Source organism: Mugil cephalus, chromosome 9, assembly GCF_022458985.1.
Source record: "Mugil cephalus isolate CIBA_MC_2020 chromosome 9, CIBA_Mcephalus_1.1, whole genome shotgun sequence".
NCBI lineage: Eukaryota > Metazoa > Chordata > Actinopteri > Mugiliformes > Mugilidae > Mugil > Mugil cephalus.
The window spans coordinates 16,554,979-16,569,782 of record NC_061778.1 but is presented as its reverse complement, the minus strand read 5'-3'; the positions used below and the strand labels follow the sequence as shown (position 1 = coordinate 16,569,782).

Here is a 14,804-nt window from a genome sequence, read left to right as displayed (position 1 = left end):
ACTTTGTTCACAGTGAGTGAAAAAAAAAAAAAAAAAAGGCAGAGAAAGAGGCTGTGCATGAGAGAGATTTAAAGGAGGGCGAGTGTGTACCGTCTAAAAAGTCAGAATCCGCATTCAATACATGAGACAGCTCAAAGTGAAATCTTTCGTTAACTTTGTAACAAAGCTATTTTTGAATGAAATGAAATCCCATTTGATCTGACAGAGGAGTACGTGGGAGGGGTGGGTTATAAACTCTGTAAGCTTGATTCTGTTATTGTGTTGACATATTATAGACTTAATAAATGTTGACAGATTTAAAAAAAAATAATAAAAAATGACAGATGGTAAAAACCTGCTTAGTTGCAAACTTGAATATGTTTAAATAATTTTCATCTATTATTCCAAAATTACCTGGCCCGCATCCTGTAACTGTAACCAGAAATCAACTATTAACAAAAACCTTCACTCAGCGTCTATTCTGGAAGTTAGCGTTGCAGTTTAAAACTCTATTTGGCTTACTACTACTTTTCTTTTTCTTTTTTTTGTTTGTTTTTGGTCTTCACTGCTCACAGTAGCAGTTTTCACGTTCGGCTGAAGAATGAAAGACATTGGCTTAAAATCATGTGTTTACTAATCCGGGTCTAGTAGGAATTAAACTGAATGAAAAAGAATGGACCTTTCTGTAATGTACAAGACATCTTGTGGCCAGCAGATAAACTTGTGCAATGAAAGCGTGCTTTCATTGCACAAGTTTGTAGTTTAGGTCCTTTTTTTTTTTTTTTAAGTGAGGGACATTTCAGACTTTAGTCCGATGATGGATGAGGATTTCCATTTTGTCATTAATTTTTCCAACTAAATGAATAATAGCTGGCTTAAACCTTAAATACTCATCAGCTAAATACTTTAATGGTTTCTAAAATAGAGTGAAAATCACAAACACTGGCCTAATATTAGTCCTCAAGAATTAAAGAGAGTACTGCTTAAAAGTACTCGCAAAACTAGAGGTGCCTTATTTTGTTTGCAGGTCGCAGATATGTAATATTGGCTCATTTTCCTGTAAAAACAAATACAAAAGCAAAATATTTCGGTTTCATTTGATTGATTGGGTTCTCCCGGTCTATTTTCAGGACTTGTGCGATAATCTGCTGATGTTCTGAGTCACTTTTATGCAGAAATGAGTTTCAAGTGTAACTATATATGCCATGGCTGACATTTTGACATATTAACTCTTTTTTTATGTACTTGTTAAGGACAAATATCTAAAAGTTTTATTTATAAAACTACATGTTGTTCCACATATGTCCTCAGGATATATTTCCTATCTGTCCTGCTCTCCTCTCTCTCTCCCCCTCTTCCTACCATGAATCATCAGATCTAGTGTGTGAAGACTGGGACAAGCCGGCTCTTGAGAGGGAGACAGCGTGGACGATGGTGTTTGGAAGCTTCTGGAGTGTTTTCCTGGCTGAAGCTCCAGCCAGACTCCTCTGTGTCCTTCAGAGTAAAAACAAAAACATTTGGAGTGTAGGGCTCACAGCTAGAGTACATCTCTTATTTGTTATCACTTATGCTCCAGGCCCGGTTTACATTCTCCTGAGTGTGTCCACTGGCGTGTTCATCCGGAAATTTGTCCCCTACGCCCCCTCCTGATTTAGATTTGGGGAGCAATAAAACCTGCTGAGTTGTTGCCTCGGACAAATAAACTGACCGAAGTGTTGATGTAGGGATGTCCGAAAGAAACAAAAAAAGAGGGAGGGAGGGAGAGCGAGGGAGAGGATAGCCGCTGGTCTCCCGCTCCTTCCTGTGAAAGTTTCCGGCGCGGCAGTAAACATGGCAGCCTCTGTCTCCTGTGGGAGCTGAGGGAAATGTGTTTGTGTGAGAGTGTGTTGTCGAGTGGATCTGTGTGTTTATGGATGTTTGTGCGCCTGTGTGTGGTGATGTACTGCTTGTCGGTGCATGCATACACTGTCTGGGTGTGTGTGCGTGCTCGCGCGGAGGTCAACAGTTCCTCTCCTGTCTGTGAGGGAGTTGCGCTGGAGCCAAATGCCCAGCTGCTCATAGGTGTCTGTTTACAGGCTGATTCGCACAGCTAACAAGGAAGACACACACACACACAAAAAAAAAAAAACACACACACACACACACACACGCCTTGCATCACTCGACAAGAACTCCCACTAAAACATGCGACGTATGAGGTTTGCCTTTACGGCCCGTGAGCTAATTTCATTTGCTCCGTTTGTTAGCGTGCACACACACAACATTAGCCACTTAACCGCATTACGTACGTAATTATATCACCTGAAACAATTACCGACTCGGATTGGCTTAATTTCAGTGATTTCAGCGTTTACCTGCTTGACCACCGAGCGCATGTCTCGTATTTAAACGGTTTGTTCAGTTAGTCGGACTGTGAGGTGTCAGCGTGAACGAGTGTGACTGGCACTTCTGGAGGCTGCCAGACAAGAACAAGGAGCGAGCAACTTACGCAACAAGGTACAAATTAAATATGGCCATGTCACTTTTTCATGTTTTTATTATCCTACTCAAATAAGATTTGTAAATATGATGAGCAACGAGGAGTGTTTTAACTCTGCATTCACTGTAGCTGGAGTTAGGTTTAACCAGCGCTACATGGTTATGTATGTTTAAGCCAATGATACGTGCATTTCTATGAACTCCATCCGTCACATAATGTGGCACATTTCCATTTGACTCTGGGTTAAAGTTAAGTAGATGCGTGACCTAAAAGTCCGACTGTAATTATTATTATTTGCAATTTTTACGATGATTTATGTTTGTACTCAGCCTCGAGTATCTGATACAAACAACTTTTATTTAAGTGGAATTTATTCAGATTTGTTTTTCTACACGTAACCCAACCCGAGGACAAGACACAGCCAAAGCCAACAGGAACAGAGGAGCAGTGGAATACTGAATGAACGTCCTTCTAATTTACAGCGCATGGAAGATTTTTTTTTTCTTCCCCCACAAGGGCACATATAAGTTCAGAAAATTCAGCAGCGTTAAAATAAATCTCCTCAGATGCATATCAAGCTGACACCAGTAACACAGTAGACTCTATTTAACATAACGTAAACTAAGTAAAAAATACGTTTTTCCTTTTTTTTTTTTTTTTTTTAAATAAAATTTCCGAGGGGGCATGGATACGATCCCGAGTGATAATGGGCATTAATTGGAGTTGTGTCTTGTTTACCAGCTTCCCCTTGCCAACGCAAGGCCCCATGACTCCTGTTTAGCTATTTAATTAGGCTTTTGCGTCTGAATTATGATTTGTGTTGTGCAAAATCGTAACCTAAAACTGAACCAGCTACAGACGGAAAAATGATCAACCGCAGTACGCCGGCAATACAGACTGTCTGGACTCCCACACAGGAGACTTGTACTATTGGCTCAATTCAATTTCGCGTCACCATGAAATCGCCTCATTAAATTGCTTCATGATACTTGTGACTTCTAATTTTAATGCAATTAAAATGTCACTACTGTGTTAAACAGCATCTGATGTCATAGAAAATAATGCTTATAGTGTCGTGTTATGAAGTAAAAGACTGTTAAATATTACTTGAGTGTATAAGACTAGAATATTTATTAGATTAGATTCAGTGAAATGCAGATTTTAGAAATCTTAGATTTTCATAAATCCCTTTGCATCCTTCAGAATTCTTACTCTATCAAGCAAATGGGGTAAAAAATATATCATACTTTGTTTTTTTTTGTGAACTTCATTGTACAGCAACTAAACGTTTCCATTAACTGCTTGTCTGTCGTCTTTTAAGCCCCACTGTGTGCGTTTTCCTTATCAATAGCTCAATAAAGAGAAATAATAAAATACGACACAATATTTCTATAGTTCAACATATCAAAGCCACGAGACCCTACAACATGGATTGAGTCACTGCGCCGCAGGTTCGAGGCGGACGCGGCCGTCTTCAGCGTGTAAGCGAGCAGCGCGTCGGAGGGCAGTGCCAGGCGGCGCAGGACTGCGCTGCGTCAGACTCGACGCGGCTGAAGGCTAATGAACTCGCGGGGCGGCCTGGCTTTTCTCATTAAAGGTGAGACCTTGTCGCTTTAACATATGTTAATAGGCGAGGGGATTGCTGGAGCGCAGGCTGGCTTAGGGGGTGACCCGGAGGGCTAGAGTTACACCTGTGTGTGTGTGTGTGTGCTACGGCGTGACACACAGCTGGGGTTAGAAGTAGGCTGATTCCAGGTAATATGAAGTGAAGTCTAAATTACGAAACAGAAACTGATTTTTTTTCCCCCCCTCCCCGATGTTTTAGTAGATACCTGTGTGTGTGTGTGATTGCGCTCACTGTGGACAAGTATTTCTACGGAAACGCACGGCGCCCCTTATGTTTTTAACTAAGGCCCAAATGGCTTCGCTGTTCTTATTATTGACACACGTGACACGACCCCCGTTGATGGCTGTTGGCTGAGGCCTCTCCAACAACACACTCCTGACCTTTGACCCCTCACCCCTTTCAGACCAACCTCCATTACCTCACAATTACATCCTACAACTGTTTTTTTTTTCGTTCCTAGGGCGTGTGAAACATGCGTGTGCACGTGTGGGTGTTAGAGTCCGAGGTGCTTTTATTTTAGGTGTATAATCACATTCAGTATTTACGATGACGCCTCCCGTTACCCTTCGCTCCTAAATTCTCTCCATTTACGTATTTTTTTGTTTCCTTTATCTTGAATCTTTTTCTTTTAAATCTCCCTTCTTTTCACTAATTTTCTTCTTCCTGTCTTTCACCTCTTTTTTTTTTGCTTTTTTCCTTTTTCGTCACTCCTTTGTTATCGACTTTTAACATCCATCACTCATTCACTCTTTCGTTTGACCTCTCTGTGTCTTTTATGCATTTCTTCCATTCTCTCTTCCTAATTTCCTTTTATTTATTTATTTCATTCTTACTTTCTTTCCCATCTTTCCTTAATACTGCAGAGTCCTCCACTGGTTCGTATGAGTAGTTAATTACACAATTATGATATCAAACACCATTAACCGGCACTCACCATATTAGATGTATTATTTACATTTAAAAAGTATTAACCCATTAATATCTCATTTATTTATTTATTTCTTGGCCCATGTCTAGTAGTCCGTACATGTGCGTTGATGGGAAGGCGCGCGTGTTGAGATGTTTGCTGGAGAGGGACGACAGCACCCCAGGACACTGATCCGGCCCAGACCCCCACAGGTCACGAGTCCCGACCTTTAAGGAGCAGTCAGCAGTGAGCCCACGGGGTCGCAGGTAGGCTTGGGTTACTGCACTCTTCCCACAAACACCGACGCACACATACGCGCTCAATGGCACGACGAGTAATATGTCAGGGAGCTGCGGCGTGTGCGCACGCTCACACTCTCTCTCTCTCACACACACACACACACACACACGGATGTGTATGGCTTGAGGGGAAATCAAGCTGTTGCCTCTCAATGACCTCCAACAAAAGGACCATTGAAAATAACAAGACAGGCTCTCACAGTGGCAGTTCAAGAAAAAGTTTCCCTTTGTTAGACAAGGCAACATCTCAGCGCTGCGCCATTCAAACACCAGATCCTCCCACCAGTGTCAAACAGGTTTTACGAGGGTTCACTGCACTTTGAAGAGACGACTACTGGATACTGGTACTGGAAAAACTCACATCCGAGGCTTGGCATCCTAACCTACAATCTGTTTCGACACTGCGGATCACAACACTAAAGTGTGCTTCACATTATGATGCTTTTAAAATAAATATGTTTCCTTTCAAACATCTGCGCAGATGATTTTTACATCAGTAAAACTAGCCGGTGGTTATTCTTGGGTTTTACAAAGCCTTATAAAAGTCTGAAAGTCGCTCGAGTCCGCGCTCATACGGTAACATAGGAAGTGACGGGGGCCTGGTTCGGGTTCACTGCACTTTATACCCCTACCACAATGTTTATTATTTCAATATTGGTCAAACGGCGGCGTCCCATCCCCAAGGAGACATGTGCGGGGCTAATCATTTTCGAGTCGAACTGTCTTAGCGCGGAGCCTTTCGAGCAGGGGGGACGCCAGACAAACATTACGAACATTACATGGGATGATGGAGCTGCCCCCTGCACAATCTATATTAAGGCCTCCGCCGTGTTTCCAATGCAGTTTTCCACTAAAAACCGCTTTTGAATCGAGTCCGTGAGCGACTCGAATATGCAATTTCAACTCCGCGAGCGCCGAGAGGTAACCGTCGGTAACACAATACTCTCAATAGGATTTCCTTGGCTCCGGCGCGATCAGCGTGTGTGCCTTTATGTCCGACCAATAATGTAGATGGAGAGGCAAATTAAATCTCGTTTAAAGTCGTTTCATTTCATACGACACCCTCTCAATACAATAAATTGACTAGTCACGCTCATTTTGCAACGGATGTGGAATTGGTGCGTAATTTCCCAGTGGCTGAATTTAAGAGAATGGTATATTGTGAGAAGGCGACAGGAACGGTTCCTTTTTTTTTTTTTTTTTTTTTTTTGCCGCAGCAGTTTTCAAACATTCAGTCAGGCATGATAAATGAAAACACTGAAAATATCTGAATTTTCTAAAGTGGTGGACGAAAAAATAAACAACGGGGACAGGACAGGGGGTGAAGGAGCTCACGCACATATCAATAAACACTCCTCTTCCGTCTCGGAAGCTTCCTGCTTTATTTGATTAGACTGAAGACGGAGGGAGGGTTGGGGGTGAAAAACAGAGCAGTCATGCTCTTTTGCTTTTCTTCCTCCTTTCCTTCCCTCTGCAATCTTCAACCTCCCCTTAATGGGAATGGGAAGTTTGGGAAGTGGAGGGAAGAGAGGGGTGGTGTGGGCTTGCAGCTAGCCTCGGCCTAACCTCCCCCATCTGGACAGGGGAAGGGGCTACTTGCCAGCCTCCAGGCTACTCCCAACCCTTCCCAGCTGTTGGCTGTTCAGGGGCAGAGCCGCCCCGCCTCCTCCCGAAAATGTGTGTTTTTGGTGGGCTTGAGAAAGCATTTTTTTTTTTTTTTCATAAACAATTGCCATATCCTCCACCAGCTGCTGACCCCACGGCTTCTGTCCCTGAGCAGATCTGGGGAAGCAGACAGAGGGGAATGGTTTTCATTTAGGAGACTCTGCTTTGTAGGGGAGACTCGCTAAAGGGCGCTTGGCCCCTCTGCTGTTAGCACGCTAGCTATAATGCAGTAGCTAGATAGGTCACTAGCTGGGAGCAAGAGATGTTGGGTGATAGCTGCCATGGTGACAGCATGGCTGCAGTCGGCACCTCGTGCTATGAGGATGGAGCTGGAGGGTGTTGGGTGCGAGTATCTTTAGTAGGAGTCTGAAAGTTGGACTGATGTGTTAGTGTAACATTGTATGACTTTTAGACTTCTTTGGACAGGAGGACAGGCAGAGATTTTGGAAAACAAGACGCCCTCAATGGACTGCAGCAGGTTCACCGAGCAGCTTCCATCCTGACACTGTTCACACAAGATGCGTTCAAGTACATTATTTTGAGTATCGGTCAGCTATGTTTTATAAATTTACCCTTTAACACCTATGCTTCATATTGTCCACTTTGGCTTTTTTTTTTTGCTTATTTTAACTATAAAAAGGTCAGAAGTGTCCAATGAGTAGGCGCATTCTTCCAGAATACCTGGAATCAGTCAGTTATTTAAGATTTACTGTATGTTGTAAAACTGTAATAACCTGCAAGGAGACGTGCAAATGAAAAATTTGCTTTTGACAAATTAAACATCAAAATGATTTTCACATTCCAGATGTAAAGTTGTCTTAAGTCTACATATAGGCTGATATGACTGACAAAAACAGCACCATCTGGAACAGCATGACATTCATAAAACGTCCAAACTATCACACAGGCCCAGTTCAACTCCACCGTTGAGCTGCTCTCAGTATGTCCAGCTACACTACACTACCCACTGAAATGCATCTGCATGTATCTGAAGAGATCACTGGGACTGGATCTCAGTGCCACACGCTGCATGCAAATAAATCTACACCTACATCATGCAGGAAACATTCATAAATAGAGTCTGTAATTTCATTGCTGTAAACTGCCTGAAAATTTCCACGGTAAACGGTAACTTAACTTAGTCAATTTACAAATATTTAAATATTTGGCTCATTAGAAAAAAGAAAAAAAAATACATAAAGTTTGCTCACATTCGATAATTTAGTTACTTTAATTTTACTTTTATTTATTAGCCTAACTTTCCTCACAGTTCTAAGACGAATTAAAAAGCAGATACGGTGCTCCTGCCTTTTCTGGCATCACTTTTCAACCGAAGCATCTGTGTGTTTTCTCTCCAGGTACTGGAGCACTTCGCACCATCTGTTTTGTTTTGTGATTGATGGAGGTACCCCCGCAGCTAAAACCAAAAGAGGCAAAACTTTGTTTAGATAGTGAAGGGCCGCCTACTAAACTGACATCCTCCGTGGCCCCGGACACATTGGCGTTCACACTCGTAAAGTGACATTGGTTCTTAGAGCTGACTGCTGTGATCAGATCATCCAATATGCATATTAGTAAAACCACAGAGACATAAATAGAATAAGAGCCTGGTGGATTTTTAGCTCTTGATTTCTCAGAAGTGTTCCCCAGATGGTCTCTAAGTTCAATTAGGTTCACTGGTAAAATTTTAGTTGAAATCTTCATCCATATATAATAGTTGCCCATGAACAACTTAGTAGCAGTCATTGCTGCTCTAAAATAAAAAACTGGACCCACTTTCTCCTCACCCTTGTTGCTATCTGCAGACAAATGGTTACTTCTTCTACACGCTGAATTATAAATGAAATTGAAACGCTTAAAAGTCAAAACAGAAATCAAATCAAACAGATCCAAATACACTAAACCCTTGAAGTGGTGGTCGGTTATGTCTGGCCATTCTTGTGTGTTTCAGTGTTGCTGGAGGTTTGCTGGCTGCAAAACATTTAAACCAATACATCATAATCCCAAATTTGTCTTTTGTAAATAGAACGGCATCAAATCACCATGAGAAGAAAACAAAGCAAAACAAAACAGTTGAACTACTTTCCTGCCCGAAAAAACATCCATCCCACTGGATGTGTTGATGAAAAATGGATTGGATGTTTGTTAGCCGAGGTGGATACAGGTGCCAGGGCAGTATGTATATCATCTGATGGCATGTTTGTGCTGATGCACTATGTATGATGCAGCCTGGGCCTCATGCAACATTCAGCAGGCCAGGGAGGCCGTAGGTGAGGCCGGCGTAGCCTGCAGCCAAAGACGCTGGCACTTCCAAGCGTGTGTGTGGGCGAGCTCAAACTGCTTTGTCACAGCTGGCTGGTGGATCCACACATTTAGAAACACAACTGGGAGGATGCTCACGCAACTGTCTTTCTTTCTTGACTCATACGCATTGTTACACACACAAACGGGTCTCGACACAGCGGGAATGCTATGTGTAAAAAAAAAAGAAGAAGAAGAAAAAAAAAAGCTATGTTTCTACTTGCATCACAGAACACATGTAAGTGCAAACACACACACAGATACACACACACTGAGGATGGACAAATGCTCTTTGCTCAGGCATCCCGTTTGAACTTTCACCTCAAGTGTCCAGCGCGCGCACACACACACACACACACATACTTGCTCTCCCTCTTTGTAATGGTCTGCCTTGAAATCGCATGGTAATACTTCATTATGGCAGCACTGTAATTTAGAGGGAATGAGCACTTCAAACGAAAGGCAACCCACACACAAACACACACGGACGGGGTTACTGTAAATGTGTGTAACCTAAAGTTCTGGTGGGACCCGTATCAGTTTCTTTTTATTTTTTTCTTGTATTCCCAGAACAGTCCAAAATACACCCGGACAGTAATCAGAGGCACACTGTGAGGTTATAATTGTTGAGTATGATTACAAAGTGGAGAGTAATGGCCCAAAGTGGGAGAGGAGCGCAACCCCAACTTGTGCAGAGTGAAATGTGAACACAGGGCCAAGGGTACGAAAGCCTTCTGTCCTGGTGGTGCGTTACTAAAAAGCCTCACTTGGTGGCTCTTGCTTGCAACTCACCATGAATCATTTGGATTTTATTGTTTGAATTTTGACTCCCCGTGATGCACAGTTGTTTTGCATTCAATAAGTAGAAAAGGTCGCCCCGAGGAGCTTTCTACCATAAACAAAAGCACATGGACAATTACACTTAATTTAACTGGCTATTAATGAACATGGTGTTAACGCGGCCAACAGGTTTACAATCAAATGCTGCAATACATTCTAAAGCATGTTATGTCAATACATAGCTGCCTCTATATTAATGTGAATTATTATTATTTAGTCCACTACTAATAAAATATGAAATACGGTGTCCCTTGTTAAAACGTCGTCATACTGTATCAACACAACAAAAAATGACCAACACGAATTAGAGATGTAACAGTACATGTACCAGACTGTTGAGTACGCAACAGTTGATTTGGGAAGAGATTTCGTCAATTTGGGCATGCCCCGACAAGGAAATAACTGCAGTCAGAAATAGGGCTGCCAAGATCGACTAGTCACGATTAACACGTCTATCAAAATCATGAATGGAGATGTTATTATTTATTTTTTTAAGTCAGCCATGATTTCGCCAGAAAAGCTATGGCCAAACACTATCATGACTAACCAGCAGTGGAGCTCTAAAGTTTGGGAACATTTCACCAAAAATATAAAAGAGAAGAATATGCAGTTCAAACTTGAACTGAACTTGCCTTTCATGGCGGCACAACGCTAATGCACGAGCATCTGAAAAGGACTGAAGAAGTTACTCGGATGAGAGGCGAAACGTCGGCTCAAACTTTACAAGTCCAGTTGCCTTTTTAAACGTCTTTTGGATTACCATGACCAGATGACTGAGAACCTTTAAAGACATCTGAAAAGGAAGCACACAGTGCCTGATTCAGTTTCTGATGAAGAGGGACAGTCGTCTTCCTAAGGCGTCCATGATTTGGTTAGTTAGCTTAGCTTAATTAACCTGAACGCCAAAGTTAGTGAGCTACTTACTTATAGCTGCAAACATTAACATTAGCTTAAGGCTAATGATGACGAGTTCCTTATCCTTAGCACACAAAGGTTATGTGTTTTATGTAATGTTATGACAGCGATGTCATGTTTGAATAGGAAATGTGGTAACGCTGATGTCTTACAATGCTATGTTACAGTGTTAAAAGATATGTTTCTCTTCAATGGACTTTATTTTTAGATTGCGCATACTTTAAATATTTCAAGCTGAAAGCTAATGATGGTTATATAAGAGCAGCTGCATGCTGGTGCGATAAGCCGCAATTTAAGTGTGATCCGATAAGTTGGCAAAACGCAAAAATATTCAGTGACTTGTTAAACAGAAACTGAACTAATTCCTGATTGAAGAAGAACAAGCAGCTACAGTGAGCTATTAGATGAGGAGCTGCAGGTGGCACATCTCTAACTTCTCAGGCAGCGAACCAACTTCTTTTACTGTTACAGTAACTGCAGATGTCATCGAATGAAGCAGGAGAGAAGTTCAAAACACTGTATTTGATATATATCAAATAATATATATATAGTAGCATTTCAGTTTAATAATAGTTACAGTAAGTTTTCTGTACCACGCAAAAGTGATTAATATGAATACTTGACAAGGCAATAGGTTTAGACAGTTGAAATTGCACAGAACGTACTTCCTTGAGGCAAGATACGTGAGATAACAAGATCAGGTGACTGACTGCCATTGTTTCTAAAAGAGGTCATTATTCACTGGACTTTTAAGGCCACCTCAGTGTGGCACACATACCACACATCAAACAGCTTTTCTGCTCAACAAAGCACGCACCTTTACTATTACAGATCATTACAGATGTAGGTGACAGTAACCTTGGAGAAACAAGGGATATCTTATGAAAAAAAACGCAAGAGAAAAACACGTGTGCCAAAAGATATGCACAAATTCAATTACATTCTTCATCCTCATGTATAAATAATTCATACTGTAACACACATGCATACAAACACCATTCTTGGCTTTGCGTGTGTGGATATTTATGCACAAACTGTCTCACAAACACAATGTGCCAGGGGCCTACATGGTGTGAGGTTGTCTTTAATACTCACACATAACACACACGTTCGCTGTAATGACTAAATAATGTGGAATTGAGAAAAGCTGGTGCTGTGTGGGAAGCTATACATGTATGTATGTAAGTCCAGACACATACTTTTCAGATTGAGGTAAAACATGTAAGGTTTAATGTTAATATATGGAAACTTCACTGAATGGCACATATATGTATAATTAATGTGAAATTAGCTTTTTATACATGAACAAAAATACAAATTTAAGGAATTGAAATACTTTTTAATACAGACAGGGTCAATTAACTGGTTCAACACTCACTACTGAGGAAGTGTAACATAGAGAAACTCTTTTTGACACAAATGCACAAAGAGAAGAGAGAAGAGACCGGTGAAGGTTACTGATGCTTGTTTAGTTGGCAGCTCTTCTGTTTTTTTTTTGTTTTTTTTTTATGTTGTTTTTTCTGTTACTTTTTATGCTTTTTTGGATTTGGTGACTTCACAATTTGCCAGGAAGAAAATGCTGATGCAAAAGTTTAAAACACTGAGATTAACTTTCTGTCAAGTGACTTTTGAAATGGAAAATATCTGCAAATGTTCAAAAAGATCCAGGTAACAGATGTAGAGGGAATTATTTTTTGTTGTTTTTGTAATTTAACCTTTGACTGAAAAAAGTAATACATACAGTACATTATTATTCATGACATAATACTGGAGGAGACTTTCATGTCAAATAAGCCAAAACATGACTTTTACATTAAAGTCCAACGTAGGTCAGATCAGCAACATCATTGTTTTATAATACGTCTGTAATTAAACCATTGCACTAAAAGTTTTGCTGCTGGTATGTTATACTCAACTTCATGATATCCCACATGCATGAGAATAGCTGCTAGTACTCATACTGCATGGAAAAAAGACATAAGTATCGAGCACCAGAGCAGACAATCTACTATAAAAATGTGGACTATTATGCTATTTCCATTTTTATTACTTAACATGGAAACTCTCCAACAGGACAATTTATGTAAAATAAATAAATGAATAATAATAATAAAAAAAAAACACCATAAATGCACTTGTGCAATTCAAGGGCTACTGTACACGCACATTAATATAGGCCGTTTGAAGAGGACCACTCCTCCGCAGACACAAGAGCACTTGCGCATTTCCTCCCTCATTCTTTGACCCATCTTCCATCTCATCCTGAGCTGGATACAGAATATGTGCTTTATTCTCTGCCTAAAGGGCCGAATGCTGCCGAGCGAGTGTTTGTGTAAGTTGCTCTAAAGTAAAACTGTAGCACAGTACAAGACACAGGCTTCAGTTGGCAATGGACCGAAGCAACAGGTAACCGGGCTCAGCTGCTAGGGCAGCTTCTGCTTCTTTTGAGTCAACAAATTTGTTACAACTACAAATACTAATAATATATATTTTACTTTTTATTCTATAAATATGTCACATGCAAATTATGACCAAATTTGATGCCAATGACTTAAACGTGTCTGATTTTCCTTTATACTTGTTGTTGTATACTCGGCCGGGCAGAATCATATTTTACATGTTTAGTCATATTTTAATAGGTGGAATAATAGTCACTTCATTAAATTGTTATGCTTAATAAAGGGAACAAAGCTCCTCCGTAGACGGAATCAGGTTGATGCAACTCAGACAAATTTAGGAATTATTTGACTAAATGTCGAATGAGGTAGACGCCTGAAAGAATTTCGGAATCTGAAATACGAACTGCACGTTTCTTATCTCGAAGCCCCGTTCAAATCACTTTAATGTATAATGCTTTAGATGTAAAGTTAACAGAGAATCCCTTGCAGAGATCTGCAATACAACAGAGCTTCTAACTGTATGTTAAAAAAAAGAAAAAATGGTCAGACTTCTTTTTTTCCAGATTTTCCAGTCACAACAAAAATAATAAATTACTGCCTAATGTTATTTGTAATTTCCTGCTATTTACAAAGCCATAAGTAGACAAAAATGAACAGAGAGACAGACAAAGACAGACAAGTAGAAAGCTGTCCATCTTCCTCTCTTCCTCCTCCTCCTCCTCCTCCCGCCTGTCCTCTTCTCTCACACACCAATGATAAAACAATGACTGGGTCGTGAGAGGGAGAGGGAAGGGTGGATGACGGATGGATGGATGATAGATATAAAGGCGGAATGAAAGTGAAGCATGCTCACAAGGGGGGGAAAAAAAGCAAAAGGAAAATTAATTGAAATGGGAATTGGCAGAGCGAGGAGCGTCTTTTCTAGGAATAACCTGCAGGAGACAAACAGGGACAAACATAAGAAGTTTGGTTTTAAATAGCTGCAGGTAGTGTACTGTAGATGTGTGTATGTTTGTGCTGGCACACTTGTTTTTTTCTTTTTTTCCGCAGCATGCACATCCATGGTTGACGGCGGATGAGGGAATGAGACATGCACTTTATCGAAGCACAGTTTGGCCGTGGATGTAGCAACAGCAAGTCCAAAAAGATGATGAAAGCAAAGGGATTCATAAAATAAAATCCTCCAGAAGCAGACAGCTGAGTCAGACAAACCTCAGATCAAGAACAAGACAAACTCTGGACGTCATCCTCCCTGTTACATTCTTCTGGGTAAAAAAAAAAAAAAAAAAGCTCTTAAGATGAATTATGGTAAGTGCAGTAAGCACTAGGGCTTGCACGATTTTGTTTTTTTTTTTAAGTTTGGTTAAGTTTTAAGTGGTGAAAATCAAGTCAA

At 40.8% G+C, this 14,804-nt stretch overlaps 1 protein-coding gene across 3 annotated transcripts in view; it reads right to left on the bottom strand.

Moving 5' to 3' along the window:
- Positions 1 to 14,804, bottom strand: part of bcas3 (BCAS3 microtubule associated cell migration factor) — a 282,772-nt gene that overhangs the window by 108,265 nt on the left and 159,703 nt on the right. The window contains exon 24 of one of the 3 annotated variants that reach the window (XM_047593530.1): positions 6,458 to 14,343. The exons of the other annotated variants lie outside the window; for them this stretch is intronic. Coding sequence (XP_047449486.1) covers positions 14,333 to 14,343 — 11 coding nt within the window. The 3' untranslated portion in view covers positions 6,458 to 14,332. Of the gene's footprint in view, positions 1 to 6,457; positions 14,344 to 14,804 lie in introns of those variants that run through there. 3 annotated transcript variants of the gene reach the window in all.